General features: G+C 44.4%; 1 protein-coding gene across 6 annotated transcripts in view; it reads right to left on the reverse strand.

Annotated features, from left to right (window-relative positions):
- Window positions 1–23,535, reverse strand: part of ASXL2 (ASXL transcriptional regulator 2) — a 237,837-nt gene that overhangs the window by 104,065 nt on the left and 110,237 nt on the right. For 5 of the 6 annotated variants that reach the window (XM_030555054.1, XM_030555056.1, XM_030555057.1 and 2 more), the window contains 2 exons: window positions 20,917–21,076; window positions 20,013–20,108 (listed from right to left, as the gene is read on the reverse strand). In XM_030555054.1, the coding sequence (XP_030410914.1) occupies window positions 20,013–20,108; window positions 20,917–21,076 (256 nt within the window). Of the gene's footprint in view, window positions 1–3,056; window positions 3,111–20,012; window positions 20,109–20,916; window positions 21,077–23,535 lie in introns of those variants that run through there. The other variant, XM_030555062.1, reaches the window with a different exon arrangement.

The raw sequence follows: 23,535 nt of genomic DNA on the forward strand, positions 1-23,535 counted from the left end.
ACAATTCATTTTGAGACCTAGCCAGTTTTTAATCCATTTAATGTGTGCTCCGCTAATTTTCATAAATTCTAGTTTTTAATCTAAATGTTGTGTGGTAATAAGTCAAACCAACATACTTCCAGAAATCAAACCAATATTCTTTCAGAAGTCTAAGTATATTATGTTAATGCTATTACCTTTATCAACCAAACTCATCATCTTATCAAAAAACAATATCAAATTAATCTGGCATGATCTATTTTCCATAAACCCATGTCGATTTGCATTAATTATATTACTCTTCTTTAAGGCCTTGACAAGTTGTCAATTTAACCGTCAATTGAGCAACTCCCAATTTCTGGTGCATCTAACAGTCACCAACTTAATCTGATTAATCTGGTAACAGCCAGTGCAGATCAGCTGGAATCATCAGCCTTGCTGCTCCTGCCAAGCATAGAGACATTCAAACTGAAGACCTAAGAAACATCAAGCTGTTGGTCCTGTAGTGGATGCTTGGTTTGGTTTGACTCCTCTATGCCCACACACCCACACCCTAAAGCCAAACCAACACTGATATCAACTAAGCTCCTCAAGGCCATCATTTTAGCTACAGTACCACAATGGGAGTGAAATCTGATTGCTTGTTTTGGGTCACATTTCCACCCTTGACTAATTTGCTATTTTGGTTTGACCTATAGTAACTTGTTATTTACTGAGCTACTTAAATTGCACTCAGGTTCATTACTTGTGCATACGTTTTAGGGTTAGTTAACATAAGAACGGGCATACTGGGTCAGACCAAAGGTCCATTTAGTCCAGTATCTCATCTTCCGATAGTGGCCAATGCCAGGTGCTCCAGAGAGAATGAATATACAGGCAAACAGAGGCTGAGGCACCATCCTTGTCCATCCTGGCTAACAGCCATTGATGGACCTGTCCTTCAGGAACTTATCTAGTTCTTTTTTGAAACCTGTTATAGTCTTGGCCTTCACAACATCCAATAGCAAGGAGTTCTACAGCCTGACTGTGCATTGTGTGAAAAAATACTTCGTTGGTTTTAAACCTGCTACCTATTAATTTCATTGGGTGACCCCTAGTTCTTGTGTTATGAGAAGGAGTAAATAACACTTCCTTAGTTACTTTCTCCACATCAGTCATGATTTTATAGACCTCTATCATATCCCCCCTTAGTCGTCTCTTCCTAGCTGAAAAGTCCCAGATTTATTAATCTCTCCTCGTATGACAGCCATTCTAGACTCCTAATCATTTTTGTTGCCCTTTTCTGAACCTTTTCCAATTCCAATAGATCTTTTTCAAGATGGGGCAACTACATCTGCACACAGTATTCAAGATGTGGGCATACCATGGATTTACATAGAGGCAATATATGATGATATTTTCTGTCTTAGTTGCTGGGTATAATTCCTTTGTACTTAATGGAAATTACATCTAGGCAAGAAATAATGCATTCAGTATTAGGAAACTACATTTATTAAAAAGCAGAACTTCTATTAAAGGTGAATGCCAGTAATTTTATTAAGATAACAGAAATTATGGACAGAACAATCTTTTGGAATTAAAGGACAAATATCAGTCAATCATTACAATAATAAGCTCTTTTTTGTTCAAAGAGCTTTATGAGCCAGGGCAAATTTGCACCCTCAGTTATGTCTGTGCAACTCTTCTGCCCCTACTGGGGCTGAATGAATTTACCAACCAGAGTTTGACACATTATTTCATTAATATTCACACCTACCACCCAGGACTGTTTGTTATTCTATTCACTTCAAATACAAGAATCTGAGATAGAGAGAGTGATGCCAAAATTTACAAAAATATCCATACTTACAGGTAACCAACTTTTACACATTAGGGCTCGAATTTTAATGGTGTCAAGCATGCATGACTGCAGCTGGCTTCAAAGGAAGCTGCAGGTGCTCAGCTCCTCTGAAAGCCAGGCCCTATGTGTGTCTCTAGATAAGTGGTCCCCAATCTTTTTCATCTGGCGGGCGCCAGACAACGAGCCACTGAGGACCATGGCTGGCAGATGAGCATCTGCCGAAAAACCGCAGAAAATCAGTGGGATTTCGGCGACGATGCCTCTGGATGACGCTACTTCTCGGCAGCATTTCAGCAGATGCTCATCTGCCCACCAGTATGCAGGCACACATAGATGCCCTGACGGGTGCCACGGCACCCGCGGGCACCACGCTGGGGACCACTGCTCTAGTTGGTCACTCAAACTGATGTACACAAAAGTAGTGGTCACTTGAAACTTTCAGCCCAAGTGGCTTATTACCCAAGCGCACACACTGCAAGTCAGTACCAGAGTCTGGGTTAGAACTCTGGAATTCTGATTCCCTAGGCTGTGCTCAGACCACACAGCTAGCTGTAGTCTCCTGTAATTAGAGCAGGCAACTGCCAGGCAGAACTCCCACTTTCCAATCCTACCTTTGACAACAAATGGATCTTGGCAAGTCCCTTTGTCTGAGCTTGCAGAGAGCTGTACAATGGGAATCATTAAACTAACCCATCTCTGAGGGTGAATGTGAGCATTAATGTAAAATAGTAGGTATTATATAATACGCTGCACGAGTCCTGAGGAGTCCAAGATCCAAGGGTCAAATCCTGACCCAAAGTCATTGGAAAAATTCTCTTTGACTTCAGTGGCGCCAGGATTTGATGCCAAGTATCTGGAAATCTCACCTGTTATCCTATGCCCTACCAGCCCTCTTATGGTAAGTTGAGAAACATCTGCTGCTGGAAATTAACTGGAAACACCATAGGCCCAGTTGCAGTTCTTTGCTCAAAGAGGCACTTTCTTTCTCTTTTGCTTCTTTCAGGCGCCAGACACTGCCTGAATCTAGCCACCTTAAGGGTAAGAAGCAAGTCCTATTTATTTTGTTTAGCCTCGGTCTGCTGTTTTTGCAAAAAGCACATCCAATCAATGTTTAAATCTGTGAAACTGAAGGGCAGGAATGCCACAGCATGAGGCATCTGAGAGAGCAAACATAGAAGTAATGTAGGATTTGGGATTTTTTTTTAAACGTCTGAAAATCACTTCCTCCGTTACATACCTGGCAAGCCCAGGATTCCATGTTTCCTCTGCCTCAGCTGATGACATCAAATACCTAAAACAGAGAAGAGAGCAGTTTCCTCTAATGCTCCAGGCATTTGTGATCCTGTCAACTCTTGCATGGAAGACACTGAATCCTGGACTTGGGACTTGGCAGATAAATAAAGGAAGAAGTGATTTTCAAACCTTTTGCTATAAAATGTAGCTATGTTTATCATATTTACGTGTATAAATATGCAGTGCTAATAATTTGGGATCCTAAAACTTTCTTCAAAAGCTATGAAGTTGACTCAAGTAGTTTTGCAGACTGCTACCGGATAGAGGCTACGAACAGGGCATAGAGGTCAGTCACGCTGTTGGACTGTTGCTGCTCTTTATACAGGATACACCTCTATTCCCAGTTATTTTGATCTGCAGCTGTGTCTCTGTTATGAAGAAATAAACTGAGCAATTGTGCTTTTAATAGTCAGCTCATGCCTTTTTCCTTCAGCGCCAGCTGTAATCCAAGGAAAAATACTTTTCTTTTAGAAAGCAATTTTAGAGACGAGTGATAGTAATTGCAATTGGGGGTACTTATTGTTGAGGAAAGAGTAAACTAATTAAATATATATAGCTTGGCCCAATGTCCAAGAGGGGTATGACAACTGTTTACAAGCATTTGCAGGGGTATAAATAACAGCGAAGGAGAGGAATTATGTGGAGTGATACACAGGAATCGAAGAAGGACTCCCGGGAAGAAATCGAAGGAAACTATAGGTTGCATATTAGGAAAAATTTCCCAACCGTGAAATCTTTTAGCCTGTGGAATCCTCTCTCCAGGGAGCAGATGGAGGCCCTATCATTGGGGTCATTTAAGACATGACTGGAGAAAGCCCTGGAGAGGACATTGTAGGGAACAATCTTGTGGATGAATTCCATGACCTTGTAAGTCTTTTCCCTAATTTCTAAGAGCTGAAGTTCCCTTTTTAAAGTGCACATAATGACTTTAGCATATTTAAAAGAAACATTTAACAATCAAACTCACCGATAGCTACAAATATTCCTTGTGTCTTTTTATAGTGCGTAAACATTTATAAGCAAGAGACATTGTAAGAACGTGTTGGAACTTGTCACGGGACATGGCCTCCAGTGTGTCAGCTAGGGATGAGGTAGGAGATCACATACATTGCACCTTTCCCCAAAGGCTTCTAGCCCTTGAACCTAGGGCTGTGACTGCACTGGCAACTGTCTTAAAATCATTCCTTGCTGCACTACCACCACATTGCTCCATCGATGCCATCAGTATCGGTAGTGCTTGCACAGAGAGGACAAAGCCAGTTGCTGACATTTTTACCAGAGCCATATAGCACTGCTCAGAGCTGGTCTAGAAGATACAGTGGTATAAAATGCTTGCAGCTTCTCTACATTACCACCAGTTGAGCTCCAAGGTTAAAAGCTTAGGGCCTCATCCTAAGAAGTTGAGGCCCACAATTCCATTGATATAGTGGTAAATTTGTGCTAAGGACACTGTTCTTTTTACAGCACTGTTAAAAATATCCTTCCCTCGGCATGGGCATACCAACAGTCACATCACACTCAACCTTCAGGAGGGAGAGAAAATAAAGAGCAGCTATGCTTCTGAATGATAAGAAGTTTAATCCCAGAAGTCACTGCCCTTGATTTTAAGTGACTCTCTCTCTCTTTGGACATCTAAATCCTCTCAACTTTTTGCTTAACAACTTTCTCTTTTCACATGCTTATTGCTGACTGGCCAAATAAGATTACTGCTGAACTACCTCCTGCAAGAATGCAAACATCTCCCAGAGGTGTTGGGATGATTACGATAATGTTTGCACAGCACTTTCATGTAAAAAAGATGAGATGAAAGGTGTTTATTATTAGACATCACCTCACAATCAGTACTTCTAGGGTGACCGTAAAGTCATCTGATTATACAGTCATTTGGAAAACATGACACATGTGCCACTTTTTCAGACTGGACTTTAAAACCTTCTCTTACATAGGCTATGTCTGCACTAGCACCTTTGTCAGTATAACTTGTGTTGCTCAGAGGTGTGAAAGAAACACCCCCGAGTGATATACGTTACACCGTCAGAAGCACTGATGTGGACAGTACTGCGTCAGCATGAGACGCTCTCCCACTGACATCACCACCTCTGCTCGTTGAGGGTGGTTTAATTATGTTGACGGGAGAGCTCTCTCGCATTGGCATAGAGTGGCTAACATGGGTAATTTCTCCAGCATAGACATGGCCTTATAAACAAGTAGTCGAACAAATTCTACAAAGCAATTCTTGCAAAGGGCACTAAATGTAAAATGAACAATAAATACTTAGTATTTCTATAATGCATTTCATCTTCAAAGTGCTTTGCAAATATTAACTCCCATCCAGTCCTGGTAGATCGGTAAATGTTACCCCCGTTTTACACAAAGAGAAACCAGGATACAGAGAGATGAAGTTGCTCAACAACATTCCTGGTGTTAAATTTCTAGCCCTCTGCCACATCATATGACAGGTTCCCAGTCCAAGATCTCGAGGTCAGACCTCTTGCAACAATTGTCCAGCAGTAAGTTAAACAGGGACGGCTGTCTGCAATCTCCTCCCTCAGACCAAGATCATTTGGGGCACTCAGAGTTGCTGCAACATCTTTGCATTGTGTCCTGAAGGCAGACAGAAGTAGGAGAGACTGCAGTGTTAGTTATCATGAGTCACACACAGGATAGGAGGCAGGGCCTTTTCCACTGTGGGTACATGAGGCTGAAATTCTCTGTCCTGTGACATTAAACACCAGCAGCAGTCTTGTGGACTCTTTGTGCAATACCAAACAAGGGGTATTCCCCATTCTCATTTATCAGATTTTCTGGGTGCCTACCCTAACCATTAATTTTGCAGTTTCATTTAGGTTTATTATTCACAGAGGCCTCTGGGCATGGAGCACCAAACAGTTAGTTGTCAGTATTTTCACTGACCTTAAAATATTTATTACTATGTGTATGTTCACTGATCTAGGCGCCTATGCCCACCAGACAGTGAGCACCTCAAAAAAAAACACCTGGGAACTGGGAGTGGATGACGGGATGCATCACTTGATGATTCCTTCTTCTGTTCATTCCCCCTGGGCACCTGGCACTGGCCACTATCAGAAGACAGGATACTGGGCTAGATGCACCTTTGGGGCTGGTCAACGCTACGTCGTTAGATCAACATTTCCCACATTAAGTCGAATTTATAATGTGCTTGTCTACCCTACAGAGCCCTTCCCGCCAACCTAAAGGGCTTTTCAAATCAATGCCTGTACTCCAGCTCAACGAGAGGAGTAGTGCTAGATTTGACCTTCCCAGGTCGAATTAGGGGTCGTGTAGACACAGCACAGTGTAGTTTGACTTGTTTGGCCTCCAGGTGGTGTCCCAAAGTGCTCCAATGTGTCCGCTCTGGCCAGCACTTTCAACTCCAATGCACTTCAGCCAGGTACATAGGAAAAGCCCTGGGAACTTTTGAATTTCATTTTCTGTTTGATCAGCATGGAGAGCTCACCAGCACGGCTGACCATGGCTGCCCAGCGCCGCAAACGTGCGCCAGCGTGGAGCGAATGGGAGACACTGGCTCTGATTGCTGTGTGGCGAAAAGAGTCTGCGGGCAGAGCTCTGAACCAGCAGAAGAAATGATGACATCTATGCCAAAATGGCACAGGGCATGGGGGGAAAAGGCTATAGCAGGGACACCCAGCGGTGCCGTATGAAAATAAAGGAGCTCAGGCAAGCGTACCAGAAGACAAGGGAGGTGACTAGTCTCTCTGGTGCTGAGCCACAGACATGCCATTTCTATGAGCAGCTGCATGCGATTCTAGGCGGGGACTGTCATAAACAGATAGCTAAGGGTTAATGTCTCTTTAACCTGTAAAGGGTTAACAGTGACCTGCAACATCTGACCAGAGGACCAATCAGGAGACAAGATACTTTCAAACCTCGGAGAAGGGAAACCTTTGTTTCTGTTTTTGGGTTTGGTTTTGTTCTCTCTGAGTCCTGGAAGGCACTAGACATGCAACCAGGTTTCTTGCCAATCTCCCTGCTACAGTCTCTTATATATGCAGAATAGTAAGTATTTAGTAAGGAAGGCGGTTATAGTCTTTTAATTGTTTTTTTCCTTTATTTGCAAATGTGTATCTGGCTGGTAGAGTTCTAATGTGTATTTGGCTGAAAGTATTTTAAATTGTATTTCTGTTGGAGGAGGCTTTTTCTCCAGTTTCTATAAGCTGAAAGACCCTGTAATATTCCATCTTGAATTTACAGTGATTTTCTTTATTATCTTTTCTTTTTATTAAAAAGTTTTGTTTTTTAGATCTGTATGATTTTTTTTCCCCTTGTTGAGGCTCAAGGGAATTGAGTCTGTACTTAATAGGGAAGAAAGAGAAAGGAGGGGAGAGGGGTGCAATCCCTTTGTTTTAGGTTCATGGAGCTTGAATCTGTATTGCCTCTGGGTGAGGGAGAAGGGGAGGGGGGAAGGAACATCCCTCCCTGTTTTCAGATTCAAGGCATTTGAATCGCAGTAATCTTCCAGGGTAACCCAGGGAGGGAAGCCTAGGAAAGGCACTGGTGAAGGAAAGAGTTTACTTTCCTTGTGTTAAGATCCAGGGGGTCTGGGTCTTGGGGGTCCCCAGGGAAGGTTTTGCGGGGACCAGAGTGTACCAGGCACTGGAATTCCTGATTGGTGGCAGCGCTGCAGGTTCTAAGCTGGTAATTGAGCTTAGAGGAATTCACGCTGGTACCCCAATTTTTGGACTCTTAAGGTTCAAATTGGGGAAAGATACCATCACAGGGACCCCACCAGTACCTCAACACTCTCCGTAGCTACCTCCCAAGGGATTCAGGCAGCCACAGGCAACAACAAGGAGGACATTGTTGATGAGGACGGAGGAGGAGAATGCGCAGCAGGCAAGTGGAGGATCCATTCTCCCCAACAGCCAGGACCTTTTCCTAACTCTGGAGCCAATCCCCACCCAAGACTCACTGGTACGGGACTGTGATGGCAGGGAAGGCACCTCTGGTGAGTGCACACTTGTAACAACACTACAGGGGTTAAATGCAATTGTGGTTAATGTTTAATTTGAGGTAAACAATAGGGACACAGGGGCACCCAGTGCAGCCACGCAAAGAGTATTCCCCAGAAAAGCCTATTTATGTACCAAGAGTTTCCACACTAAAAAGTGTCCCCTGGAGTGCCCTCACACCGTCTATCCTTTTGTGTGCACTTGCCATGCCTGCCTGCAAACTGAAATCTGCTGTCCAGCACTCTGCCATGTGTTGTACCTTGTTGGCTGGCTGAGTACCTCAGGGAATGTATTTACTGCTGTGAATTCTTTCATTCATTGCAACAGTTAACCTTTTGTTTTCAACAATGTATGTTTTCCTTGCACCAGCAACATTTTCTCTGGGTGCCTCCTCCACTCCAGCACAAAGGCTGTCCCAGATTAGAAGGTGAAAAAAGTGGACAAGGGAAGACATGTTCTGTGATTTGATGCATTCCTCTGAGGCTGACAGGGCCCAGCTGCATGGATGGAGGCTCACACTCTCAGAGAGCATGTGCATCAACGGAGAGGGCAGGGAAGAAGAGCGTAACACACAAGAGGAGATATTGCAGCTTATTGGGGAGCAAACAGGTTGAGGTGCAGGAAAGGCAGCTAGACCTTAGAGTCCCAGTGCACCCAATGATGAACCAGCTTCCTTCCTCACCAAGTTCTATATCCTCCTCTCCCAGATGTCCTAGAATGCAAGGAGGGGTGGGAGGAGAAGAGACAAGAGCTCCGTTAGCCCTTGAACTCAACTCCAGGGGATGGTTCATGAAGCAGAAAGCTCTCGTTCCCACAGCTTTGATTGCTAGACAGTGCAATTGTAATAAGCTGTGTCCTTGCCCCTCCCTCCCTGTGTTATCAGGCCCTTATCTGGTTATCATTGCTATTCATTGCGTCTCTGTTCAGTGTTTGTTAGCATAATAAAAATGCATGAAATGAGAACAAGAGGCTCTTTATTCACTGTGCACACAGTGGTTGGTGGGGGGTTAGTTTACAGGGCAGTACATGCGAAGAAGGGGGCAAGCTGGTAAGGAACAACACACAGAACTATCACATCAGTGTTGGATCATTAAGGAAACTGGTTTTCAAAGCCTCTCGGAGATGCAGTGCACCTTGATGTGCTTGTCTTATTGCCCTGGTGTCTGGCTGCTCATCATTGTCAGCCAGGTGATCAGCCTCAACTTCCTCCCCTGACTTTCACAGATATTATGTAGAACACAGCAAGCAGCAACAACAATAGGAATATTGCTTTCGCTGAGGTCTAACCTAGTGAGTAAGCTGTGCCAGCGCCCCTTTAATGTCCAAAAGGGGCATACCACTACCATTCTGCACCTGCTCAGCCTGTGGTTGAACTGCTCCTTGCTGCCGTCCAGGCTGCCTGTGTATACCTTCATGAGCCACAGGAACAAGGAGTAGGCTGGGTCTCCAAGAATAACTATTGGCATTTCAACATCACCAATGGTAATTTTCTGGTCGGGAAGAAAGTTCTTTCTTGCAGCTTTCTGAAGAGTCCAGAGTTCCTAAAGATGTGCGCGTCATGTACCTTTCCTGACCATCCCACGCTGATGTCGGTGAAATGATGCCTGTGATCCACTAGCGCTTGCAACACCATTGAGAAGTAGCCCCTGCGGTTTACGTACTCTTTGGCAAGGTGGTCCAGTGCCAAGATAGGAATGTGCCTTCCACCTATCGCCCCACCGTTAGGGAATCCCATCATGGCAAAGCCATCCACTATGTCCTGCACGTCTCCCAGAGTCACTACCCTTCTTGGCAGAAGTGAATGGATTGCCCTGGCTACTTGGATCACAGCAGCCCCCCACAGTAGATTTACTGATTCCAAACTGATTCCCAACTGACCGGTAGCAATCTGGCGTTGCGAGCTATCGTCACGCTCTTCTCAGCTGGTAGAGTAGGTCTTATTTTGGTATTTCTGTGCATCAGGGCTGAGGAAAGCAATTTGCAAAGTTCCATGAAATGGTCTTATGCATTCGAAAGTTATGCAGCCACTGGGACTCATCCCATACCTACATCATGATGCAGTCCCACCAGTCTGTGCTTGTTTACCTGGCCAAGAAGCGGCACTCCACTGTGTCAACAAGCCCGGCTGCCAGTAGGTGCGAATTGCTCCATTCCACGGCTTCCAGCACTGCTATTTGCGCGGCATCACATTCTTTCTGCATGGCTGCTCCTGGCTGGGCTCTGCAAATACCGGAGGGCAATGCGCGAGGTGTTTGTGACGCTCACATCAACGGAGTACAGCTGAGCGGGATCCAGTGCTTACTGTGCTATGGTGTCCAAACGAGTAACCCAGGCTTAGGAGTGAAAATGATTGTTTGCCATTGCTTTCAGGGAGGGAGGAAGGGAGGAGCCAAGTGCATCATGGGAGGCTGATGATATGTACCCAAAACACCTCATGGAAATGTTTTTGTCCCATCAGGCATTGGGAGCCTAACCCAGAATTCCAATCGGCTGCAGGAACTGTGGGATAGCTGCCCACAGTGCATCACTCTGTGAGCTGATGCTACCCACGGCAGTGGGGATGCGCTCCACCGATGGAATGTGCATAGTGGGGAGACACACCATCGATTTGTAAAATCGGAGGCTACTGGTCGACTAATAAATTCGACCTAATTTCGTAGTGTAGACAAGCCCCTGGTCCTACCCAGCATGGCCATTCTTATGTTTACTTTATACATTTCCACCACTTTAGTCTGCAGATGCTGGACTCTTTTGGAAGGGGAAGGGGAAAGGGAAGGGAGCATCACAGTAGCAGAACGGGGCTTGCAGTTTGGTGAAGATGCTGCAGTATGTCATCATCCAATTTCTTTTTGTTAAGTCTTCTTACCCTGAACTAACTCCAAGCTGCATTGCTGTCATTGTATACATTCACGGAGAAGAAAATCTCTACGGGAGGGCACACAAACTACGAAGGGAACTAGGCTAGACGCTGGTGTCCAGGCCCCCGTACGTCCACTTCTGGGCTGCAGAAAGATAGGTGGGGGGGCGGTGCAGAGAAATGTTAATAAGACTCTCTGGGATCAGGATCACTGTCTGACTTTCTCATAACACCTCAGCTCATCCCCCATCCCACCCCAGACAGGACTGAGCGTATCCTGGCTAAGCAAAGGAGGAGGGAGAGCCCCCAAAAGACAAGGCCCCAAACATTTCCACCACAGGGAACTGTTGTCCAACGCAGCCCCCTTACACACCCAAGGACCTACCCTGGGGACAGAGAGAGAGAGAGAGAGAGTCTCCAGGGCCTTTAGCCAACACCCTACCTTGCCACCCCACATGGCCCACTTGCCTGGCTGAACTTAACCACCTCCATATTCACCCAATGGCCCTCCTCCCTGTCTAACAGTGTGCCCAGCCAACACCCCCAGGTATCACCGTATCCAGCCACATCCCCTAGGGCCTGTTCCCCTGGCTGACACCACACCCAGTGACCCCACACACCCCCAGGGTCCCTTCCCTTGGCTGACACCATACCCAGCTATCCCCACACCACTCCAGGGTCCGTTCCCATGGCTGACACCATACCCAGCTACCCCACACCACCCCAGGGTCTCTTCCTCTGGCTGACACCATACGCCGCAACCCCACACCACCCCCAGGTCTGTTCCCACATCCAGCTATCCCCACACCACCCCAGGGTCCAGTCCCACAGCTGACACCATACCCAGTCACCCCCCTGGGGCCCACTCTGCTGATACCATAGCCAGCCCCACACACCCACAGGATTCACTTCCCTGGCTGACACCAAACCCTGTCACGCCCACCAGGGCCTAATCCTCTGGCTGATATCATTCCAAGCCCCTTGCCCGCGCGGACAGGACTTGCTCTTCTGCTGACACTGCACCCTGCCCCCCTGCCCACGGGGCAGCCCATTCCCCCAGCTGGCACTGGCCAGAACACAAGAGCAGCCCCAGCAGAATAAGGAAGATCCAGTCCTCACCCAGCTTAGAAATAAGGAGCTCTTGGCATCACACACTGCAGACAAATCATGGAAGCCTGAGTGCCAGTGGGGAACACAGCAGGGAGGGAAGAGCCTGTTGGAGCAGGGATGGGCCAGACCAAAGGAACAAGAGGCACCCTGGAGGCAGGATCAACGCCACCACTTGGCAGGTCTCCCATACCTGTGCCAAGACAACATGGGGGTAGGCACAGGTCAGACAGAATCAGGCTTGGTTCTAGCTGCCTCAGTACAGAGCAACAGGGTTTCCATTCTTCCTGGAGTCTCTTTGCAGAGATCAAAGCACTTCTGTGAGGGGCCATGGGAGGCAGTCGGGAAGCGGCACAGTTTGTGACGTGTGGTATATAAAAGACTGCTGCACGGCCACATGCCTGCACAGTTTATAGGGAACGCGGCTTGTCCCTTTTTTTGCTTCTTTATACATATTAACTCTGAGAGGTTTCCTGCCTACACACTGCCAAAAATAAAGTGGGCTGTAGTGTAACGTACTTTAACATCATAGGGTTAGGAGGAGCTACAAGGGTCAATTAGACTAAACCCCTGCCAAGATAGAGGATTTGTTGTGTCTAAACCATCCAAGACAGATGGCTCCAGCCTCTTTTTTTGAAAACCTCCAAAGAAGGAGATTCCACAACTTCTGTAAGTAGTTTATTCCATTGTCCTACTGTTCTTACAGTTAGGACTTTTTCCTGAGATTTAATCTAAATCTGCTATCTTGTAGTTGGAACCCATTGCCTCTTATTCTGCCCTATGTGGCAAAAGAGAACAACTTTTCTCCATCTTTTTATGTCCACCACATTCCCTGTGTACCAAACCAGTGACGTTGTCAGAGAAGGAAATCCAGCTGGTTTGGTGTCACTTGTTCTTGGTGAAGCCATGCTGGCTACTAGTGATCACCCCTCCATCCTCCCGGTATTTGCAGATGGAATGTTTTATACATGGCTCTACCAGCTTCCCAGGTATAGACCAGTCAGCCTGGCTTCGATAGCTTCCCAGCTCCTCCTTTCCCCTCTTGTTAAAGATGGGCTCTACGTCAGCCCTTCTTCAGTCTTCCAGGACCTCACCTGTCATCCAGGAGTTTGCAAATAATATTGCTGGTAGTGCTGAGATTTCTTCAGCAAATTCCTTCAGCACCCTGTGCTACCTAGCATCAGGCCCTGCTGACTTGAATTCATTCAAATAAGCAGACGATCTGACATGTTCTTTACTTAACCCAAATTGCATTTCTTTCCCTTTGTTGTCTATAGTAACTTCACTAGTTGTCTGGTCACTTTATTTTGTGTGTGAAGATTGAAGCAAAGGAAGCACTGAGCATTTCTGCCTTCTTATCTCCCATTACCAGCTCACCTTCTCCATTGAGCAGCAGGCCCACGCTATCCCTGATCTTTCCTTTTTGTCTGACGTATTTGGAGAACTCTTTGTTGCCTCTAACACTTCTTGCCAGTTGTATTTCATTTCTTGCCTTAGCTTTCCTGGCTTGGTCCCAACATGTTCATGCATTTCCCATGTATAAATCCTTCGTGACGTGCTCCTCCTTCCATTTCCTCTATGTATCCCTTTGGGGTTTTAGATAGCTAAAAAGCTCCTTGTGCAGCCATATTGGCCTCCTGTGCTTATCATCTTTCCTCCACATCAGAATAACTTGATGTTGAGCCTCTAATATTAGATCTTCTTGACCCCTTCGACTCCTTTTCTTCCTAATTGGTCTTTCCATGGGATCTTGCCTACTATTTCTCCTTTCCATAGGATCTTGAATTCTATCAGATCACGATCACTTCCTCCCAAGTTCCCAGAATAAGTGATCAAGATCTGATAGAATCCTGGAAAACTAACGAAATAGGAACACCACAAGAGAGTGAAAGTTAAGCAGTTGAGCAGCCCTTACCTCTTGTGCCTTAATTGAAGGGGTAACTATCAACAGCCTGCACGACAGGCCTTCCAGAAACACCAGGAAAGACCACAGTTGACCTTGCTGATGTCTCTAGAGGCATGTTCTCAGTCTGAGAGCTTTGACCACTCTGTCCTTTCCATATCGCTAAATAGCAGGCGAGACCCACAGCGGTCTGGCCATGTTAAAGGCTATAATGGGATGTAAAAGATTGAGAACCTTGCTCTAGGGGTTGACAACAAGCAGGAAAGTTTTAAAGGAAACCCCAATCATACTTTTAGTCTTTCTTTATCAATCAGAAAGAAGCAAGAGGGGGCACAAACCCAACTGAAGAAAAAAGATACTTAGCCGGTCACCTTTTACATTACCAACCTGTCAATGAGTCAGACGTCTGAAGATTGATGGAGGTTGATAAAGTAAATTAACATACGGAAAGGTCAGATATGTAGTATAACAAAACCTATGCAGAAAAGAGTTTGCAATATAATCTCTCAAGAGTCAGTTTTACACCATGCCTTTCAGTGGGGAATGAGACACCCTTAAGAATCCTAGCGTGAAGTCCTGGTCACCTCTTTACTTAGCCTTTCCTTTCTGTTTATTCAGCACTTACCCCAACTAGCTGATTATCATTTCCACATTTTATCTTCTAGCCAGGGTATGGTTAACACAGGACTTCATGGATGACACCAAGGCTACCTTGATTTATCAGGAAAAGGGCGATGAAAACTGCAGCTTCTTCTAACCCCATCTGTGTACACATATAGTAGGGGGACAGTCTAGATTGCCACATGTCTGGCCACCCTTGGTCTATGCAACTGAATCCTGAAGTTGTTCCTGAATTGCCATTCTGGCAGGATGAAGAAATACAACTGTACATCAGAAGCAAGCCCACATCTCCAACACAGTTACTTTGATAATGGAGCTAGCTTGACACCTCTTGGCACAGATTTAGTCAACTCTCTGTTAGGAGGTACCATGCTTTACAAAAGGAGGGCAAGCTTTTACCAATTGCTGGCTTGCTTTGCTACTCTATCATGATTCCCATTCCTCTTTTTTCAAAAAAGAACACACAGAAAACAAACCAACCAACCTAACAATCCTTCAAACACAGATACTCAGAACAATTTACATGCGAATTGGGTCAGAAAAGAATGCTATGGGTAAAGAGGAAAGACAGATACCCCTTACACATACACACTCTCCATAGCCCTTTTTGGCTGTGATCTGGAGTTGAACTATCAATGGGGGCGAGGAGAAGAAAAGGAAGGAAGGAAAATAAAATGGACCCTTGATTCCTTCAAAAAAAGCCCACTGTCCCTCAGACCCCAGAAATTCACCAAAATGCAATGCCTGACAGTCACACTCTGCCTCCATCTGGAGGCCGCAGACCTCAGCTTTTCTTTGGATGCTAGTCTCCTTTGCTTTGTTCACACTAGTGGTAGCAATGGTAGGAACCCACCTGTAAACAGGTCTCCAGGAAGCTATTTAACCATTGCATAGTATAGAGTCACTCTGGAGAATGTTCATTTACACGGTGCCTAAAATACCAGCATCTGCCTGGAGCCGTGTTTAGACTTGAGCTCCTATCACAATGCTGCACTTGCTGGAGCTAAACTCATGGTAGCAATTTATTGAAATTTTAGGAAAAGTTTCTTATGGTAGACACGGCACCTCTAGCTGGTAACTTAGTCTTCTGGAGTGATAGAACTGCAACATTATTGGAGAGATGTAAGAATAGATTCAATGAGCTGTTAGTGGGAATGAAGAAATAAGCAGGTCCGTGAAACACCAGAGTTGAAAATGCATGACAAACTGGTCTTTTCTGACCCAGTTATGGACCAGGAACCCATTGTGCAAGGAGCTCTATAAACATAGAACAAAAAGATGGTCCCTGCCTCAGAGTGCTAAGTAAGGGACAAGAAGCAACGGATGGACACAAAGACAAGGGAGTACAGATGACAGACAGCATCGGTCAATATGATGGGAAGTGGTCTCAGCACAGCAGCAGCCTAGCCATTGTCACTTTTTTTTAACCTGCATCACACCAAAGGAGAGTTTTGAGGAAAGATCTGAAAGTGGATAAAGAGGTAACTTTGTGGATGTGTAAGGTGAGCATCTCCCCAGGCATGGTGGGGCAGCATGGGAGAAAGCATGAAGATGCTTGTTTGTAAAATTAACATATGGGCAATGGAGACTTGCATCATAAACTGATTTGAAGTGAGCCCACTGACAGCTCGATAGCAAACAAGAGATGACAGGTAGGCTGGGGATTGACGGTGAAGGTCCTTGAAAGTGAATACAAGCAGCTTTTGTTTGATGCAATAGAGAAGGGGAAGTCAGTGGAGAGATTCAAAGAGAGGGGTGACATGGTCAAAGCAACATATTTATACAGTATAGGAACTAGCTCACTGATCTGACTCCTCTCCGCCCCTCACCCCCCACATATAGAGTGCTACTTGGGCCCAATCTACAAGGAGTACCTAACATATGCAGTATACAAGCTATGCACGGATGAAGATGAAGTTTTTGGGTAGCATTATTTCAAACAAAATGCTGTAGGAGCTGCTATGTTTAAATGTGGAGATTTACCAAGAGTTACATGAAGTTCAGACAGCTCTGGAACAAGAGGATTCAGAACAAAGTTGTTAAAATACATGAATAAAATTATATAAAAAAATATTCTTTCAACATACTCATGAGTTTGGCTGTTAAAACCACAGCATAGCTAAAATGGGAGACTTTTGTAGCAGACACTACGTTTCTACAGAACAGAGTAAACCATGTCATAACATTCTAGTTCTGCAAATTATATCAGGGACGGGGGAAATATGAAGCTGCTTCATACTAAAACTGTAGAGATCACATTTCTGTTTTATTATGAGTGTAAAATACCCATTGCCTTAGATACTCTGCATCTTCTTGATTGCTTTCTAGCCACATCCAGTGCCTAGAAGCATTTCAAAGTACAGCTATGATTTTGCAGTCATAGGCTGCAGTATAAATTATTCTTCATAGCTTGCTTCTGCTCATGGTACTTTCCTTCAGTTTAGATTTTGGGTTACAGAAGAAAGTCCTAGTGCAACCAGATCAAAAAGTTTAATTTGTGCTAACTGGAGTCTGGCTGCTGTTACCTTTCCTAAGACCATAACAGGCCAGATCCAGATAAAAGCTAGGAAGACTAATAGTTACCACAGAGCTGGTGGTAACATAAAGAGGACCTAAAGATAACTCTAATTTGCACTTGGAAGATGCGGGACAGCATAAGATGTAGTCTTATGTGTACCACTAGGAACTAGTTCTATTTGTCCTGGTCATCTAAGGAATCCTCTCAAGATGGGCCTTGATGACTGGTGTTATGGGGTAAAGGAAAAATGAGCATAGAAATTATCTTAGTCAAGGAAAGATGAGAAGTCACTTGTGTGTGTTTCGATGCCCTTGGGTCAATGAAAGTTGATGGTGGCCTTAGCCTCTCAGTGAAAGCACAGTCTCTTTCTAGACTGGAAGTTGAGGATCTGATTTTCAGAAGTGATGGGAAAAGGTATCACCTCAGTCCCATTCACACTAGGAGCCAAATAAATCCTATATTATCTACCTGTCAATAGATTTAGCTGGGTTCCTCTGAGGGACATGAAGTAGCAGAAATGATGAGTGCCCTGTTCTGGGTAAATTCTGAGGGAACAAGTCACTAGCTACTTCATCCTGGGTGTTTCAAACAGTCCAGTAGGAGGTGCACTAACTAGAGCAGGCAGCAGGCAGCTCAGGAACAGCCACACTGGATCAAACCAGCCAGTGGTCCAGTCAGTCTGATATCCTGTCTATGACAGTGGCAACACCCAGATGCCTCAGGGGAAGGTGCAAAATCCCTGTGTTGTACAACTATGGAAAAGTTTAATTTCCACTAGGAAAGTTTCTTGTGAAGCCCAAGCAATTAAATTTTACGCTTCACAAGAAACTTTCCTAGTGGAAATTAAACTTTTCCATAGTTGTGGGTGGGAACTAAGTGTTGTCTTTTATCACTGGCCTCAGTGTCACAGTATGCCTAGGCTGGAGAAACATTACATTAGGTGGCAAAATTGCTCCTCCCTTGAAACAAGGATTAGATATCTTAAAATAGAGGTTTTCTTTGAGTCTTGGTAACCTTATTCTGGGCACTAAACTTAGCTTCCTTGTTTAAGATTTGTGTATTTTTAAGGGCAGTAGAGACCATTCAATTATCTAGTCTGACCTCCTCTAGAACACAGACATTAAATTCCATCCAGTTATCCCTGTATTAAGCCCAATAACTGGCGTCCCACTTCATCCCAGGTGGTGTCTGGGATTCAAATGGAGCCAGTAGAGATGGCAATGTTATCTAGATCCCTCTCTCCGGCCCGGTCTGGTCAGGACATCCCTCAGCATTAGGATGAAGAAAATCTGGGGTCGCAGGAAATGGTGGGTGTGGCAACCGGGATGGTGAAGCTCGCTCCATTAGCCTCCGTCTATTCTTCTATATCTGCCGCCCACTGCCCTGAAACGTCTTTCTTTTAAGACCCAAAAAGGGAGTGATGGATGGAATAGCCCATGCTTGCATTATATTTTGTCCACCTATTAGGCCTAATATCCAACACATCAATTCTGGTTCATTAATTTCTGGTTCCACAGTTTTTGTTTTTAACAAACATGACTGCAACATCGTCCTTGAGGTATATTAACATGGCCTTTTTTGCTTCTCTGTCTGGTTTTCTTTCATCTGTTTATAACATTTATTACTGAAAACTTTTCCCATCAACATTTGTTATAGGTTACTGTAATATTTTATGAACTTTTATATACTTTTTACAATTGAGCGCACAATTAGGGTAAATCTGTAGGCCCAGTTATCACAACACACACACTCCTTAGTATAGCTATGTTGAAATGAAGCTATGCCCTCTGTACCTCATTAAAACCACTGGCCACAGAACTGTATTTTCTGGAATGAACTGAGTCCCATGGCCTTTAATATAACAAAACTGATATACACATAACCCCTTTGCTGAAGATCCAGACTATACCTCTCAAAATGATTCAACAGCAGATAAAAAATAGCTGGCAAAAAAAATCAGCCATTGCATTTACACTGAAACTAGTTACTATAGTTCTTCTACAAACTGGTCACTTTTGCTGACCCATTTCTTTCTAAGAATATGTAAGGCACATGTTTCAGCACATCAGCGCTTGAGAAAACACTGTACATGAAACAACAAGTCTGGGACTAAGGCTGAAGAACTTTTATGAAAGGAACAGAATCCAGATATGGCACAGTGCATTCAGTGTCTAGAATGCAATCACATATGGTAGAATGAGAAAAGAATATTGTAAAATACGGGTGCATAACATGGGAGTGAAGAAAGAAAAGGAAGGAGGGGAAAATGATGTGTTGCATATGAACAGCAAATGGAACCAAAAACTTTATTTAAAAAGAGACAGATGAAAAGCTGTCTTTCAAAAATAACCCTTACCTCTGTTACTAACACCTTCTTTCTTATTTAAAATTACATTTTTTTTTTTAAATCTCATTGGTTATTTTTGTGCATTTCACTTAGCTTGGACAAAGAAAACTGAGAGGCAGCATTATTTGGGGAAATAGCACAGACTCAAGAGTAACACATGGTCCACACGATTAAGTAGGACCAGCTTGCCTGAACAGATTAGGCAGGTGGAGAGCTGTGATCAGAATGCTGATTGCCTGAGAACTGCACACAAAGTTCTTCTGAGCTAAAAAATTCTATTTTTTTCTTAGCCCGTCCTACCCTTCCATCCTCCCACCTCCCATTTTTAGATGCAGACTCGTTGGGGCATACAGTATCATTTACCAAATGCTTGTACTGGAGCCTCAGCCTGGATGAGAGCTCTAGACACTACCACAATATCCAGTCTCTGCTGCTTATGATTCCATGACATGGCATATTTCAGTACACTCTAGGAGCTGCAATGGCTCCATGATGTGGAGAAAATATCAGGTTTAGGAGAAAACAGATGGTGAAACATGATATTTCCTCCACTTACCTTCATTGAACCATTGTAGCTGCCCTTGACAGTGGAAACAGGAATTGCTCGTGATATCACCAGCAGCACTGGACTCCAATGATTTCTCAGACTTTGCTGGGAGAGAAAGTGACAATCAAGGGACAATTAAGTTTTCTTTAATTTGTGTGTAATTACTGACGAGGTACATAAATCAATATTCAACAAAACATTGCACACATCATAAATTAGGCAATGTCCAAGGTTTAAATAGGGTCCAGAATCATGGGACTTGGAAAGACAGAAAAACACTGCACATAGGTGCTGGAACGAGGTGTGCGGGGGGTGCTGCTGCACCCCCGGCTTGAAGAGGATTCCACCATAATACAGGGTTTATAGTTTAGTTCAATGGCTTTCAGCACCCCTAACACTGCAGCAGGACCAGTCCAAATGCTTTTTGGACTGGTAAGCAGGACAATTTTCAGCCCCAGATTTTCAGCACCACCACTACTCACCAGCATTACCACCGCTCACCAGCAGCTGGAATTCCCCAGTCTCAACCAGTGAGGCCAGAATTTAAAGGCATTGTCTTCCAGCATGCACAGGTTGGGGAGAAAGGTTGGTTTCTGCTTGCACTGGGGAGAATGTGTATCTGCTATGGTCTGGGCTTGTAACAGAACATACTAGCCTGTGACTCACACGGAGTTCCCAAACACAAACTGCTATGTGCAGATGCCTTTCCAGGAAAGGCTATCTGAGCATGGTGCAACATGAAGGAAACATTCCTTCAGCTGGTGAGCTCAGACATGAACAAGAAAGGGGAAAGCATGCTTTTCGTGTACTTTTTCCTTAGCAAGCAACGGGTGATCTGTAACAGTCTCAGTGCTTTTTACAGATACTTTTAGGCCTAGCACATGGCAAAGTCACTTCTGAAGGGGCAAGTTACCTTTCCTTTTCCATCTGCTTTTCTTCCTTTCTTTGTTACTGCCACCATCACTGCTACTGCTGCTGCTGCTGCTGTTCTGTGAGCTTTGAGAGTCTGACTGTGCATCACTGCTCTCTTCTGAGCCATCAGACAGCTCTTTTAATCCGTCTGGAACATCCTTCTGCAAATGAAAGAACAGGCGGAGTCAATGTGACCTGCGCCAATTCCATATACAATTCATGGGAAACCAAAAGAACCTCAAAGGAAAAGAGTTTCAGTATTATTTATTAAGCACTGACAATGGTATCTTCTATGCAGCAGAGTGACGTCAGAGACCATTCTCTTCTCTGGCTTCTCGCACACCACATTGCCCTATAACAGCTCAAACAAAATGCTGCCACTAAACTCATCTTGCCTGTCATTTTCATCATGTCATCCCTCACATACATGTCATCCTGTACAACTCTGTTCTTCCTCTCACACTGCCCTTCCTGAGCTCATGTGCACAGCACCTCCCTTCTCCAGATGTAAGCCCCTCTTGAACAAGTTCTTTGTGTGTTGTACTCCTGCTCCCTGACCACTATGTCTGGCCTTAGATTGTGAACTTCCCCGGGAAAGGCACCACTCCTTGTCTGTTTGAAAGCACCTAGCGAAGGTTAATAAATCTTCCTCCACTATCCAAGCACAACAGACTGAAACCACATAATCTCATCATTTTGTTATTATTTATATATCAAAAGCGTGCAAAGCGCTTTACAAACAACTAGGAAGATGACATGATCCCTTCCCAATGAGCTTAGCATCCAAAGAGATTACTTATAAGAGGAAGATAGTGGATGAGACATAAAAAGTAATTGATTAAGATGGGGGATTTAGCACAATTCTTTCACTTTTTCAGTGGGCGAGGGGATCATGTTGCATGGAACTATTTTTTAAAATCCCTATTCCCACCTATCCAGATGTCAACTCCCACCTCCAATCAAACACTGATGCCAGCCTTCATTGCCCACTTTGATTTTTAAACAACCCCACCTTTCATATAGTCTCCCAGGCTGCCTCTTACACTTGGCAGAAGCGCCTCAAATATCCACAAAGCCACCTCATTGTCGTCCTCTAAATCTCTCCTCCACACTCTCTTTTGCAGTGATGCCTGTTAAAAAACAACTTTACAATGGTTTGGGCAGCTGGTGTGCTAAGAACACTGCTTAGCAGACTGCCCACTATTGGCTCCTTGTTTCCATCGGTCTGTATCTATTTGTTGTCTCTTGCCTGATACTTAGATTGAAAGTTCTTAGGAGCCAGGACTGACTGACTGACTGTTCTGTGTTTGGTTCAGCACCTAGCGCAATGCAGTCCTGGTCCATGATTGGAGTTCCAAGGGGCTAATGAAATACAGATACAAATAAAATGACAACAGCAACAACAACGTTAATTGTGTGAAGGCCAAACCAGGGTTTCGAAGCTTCAAGGCAGGAGTGTGTTTTAAGTTGAAAGCCAAGTGCCTGGGTAAGGGAGAAAATTCCTTTATTGAAGAGGACATAGGGCCTGATCCAAAGCCCACTGAAGTCAATGGAAAGTGTCCAACTGACTTCAGTGGGATTTGGATCAAGTCCATAATGACCAGTAATATATTGACATAGTCTGACGCTGAAGTGGAACTGGCAGCTCTCTAAGTCCCTTGTAAAAACAAATGCCAAATTCACTGACTATCACAGTGTGTGCGTGGTGTGGGCACATCTGTGTTTTCGTGCTGAAAGCTACCAGAATGACAGGCTTGCAGACTAAAGTCCTGCCTACCCACACAACTGTTACGGCACAGGCTGTAAAAGTTCCTCCCCATCACCCTCTAGTGATGACCTTTTTTTTTTTTTTTTTTTTGGATTACACAAGAACACTAGTTGGTTCCAACAGGTTTCGTAATTCTTCTGGTGTGAATTTTTATTATTATTGTTAACATCTTTTTGCAACATTTTTCCTGTAATTGTCAAATGATGAAAATTGCGTCAGTAGTGCTTCCCTGAGCATGAAAGCCTCACGGTGACTGACAGATTGCTGATGACTCGGGTCAGGAGTCAGTTCAGGAGGATCCATGCAAGAATCTTGCCAGCCATGGAGAGCAAAGAGATATCATGGTAATTACCACAGTCACTCTTTGAGCCTTTATGCTTATAGCTAGTGACTATGTTGGAATCTTTCAGATGTTGTGATATGATTTCTTGAAGACAGACATGAAAGAAAAATTCAGAAAGAGTATCAATGAAGATTTCTTTTATGTTTGAAAACTGAAAAGGCATCGGGACCTGGAGTTCTGGTACTTTCATTATTTGAACAGCCTTTAACACCTCAGCTCATGTGCGTGGATCGGCAAATGCAACAGATGTGGACAATATCTAGCAACTCATCAGAAACAGTAAAACTGTTCCGTAGTTTTGTAAAACGTTCACGCCACCACGGGTGGACAGCAGTGCAATAGGTGATTAGCGACTCACCATCAGCACTCATTAGTGCTGTCAAGGCAGATATACGCAGCTTTGACTACATGACAGGAACTTTTGGGGCCATGTTTATCAGCAAGGACCTGCAGTTCATCTGCTTTATGGTCAAGCCACGTATTTTGCATTTTGCAGAGTTTGCACTGGA

This window comes from Gopherus evgoodei, chromosome 3 (assembly GCF_007399415.2).
Source record: "Gopherus evgoodei ecotype Sinaloan lineage chromosome 3, rGopEvg1_v1.p, whole genome shotgun sequence".
NCBI lineage: Eukaryota > Metazoa > Chordata > Testudines > Testudinidae > Gopherus > Gopherus evgoodei.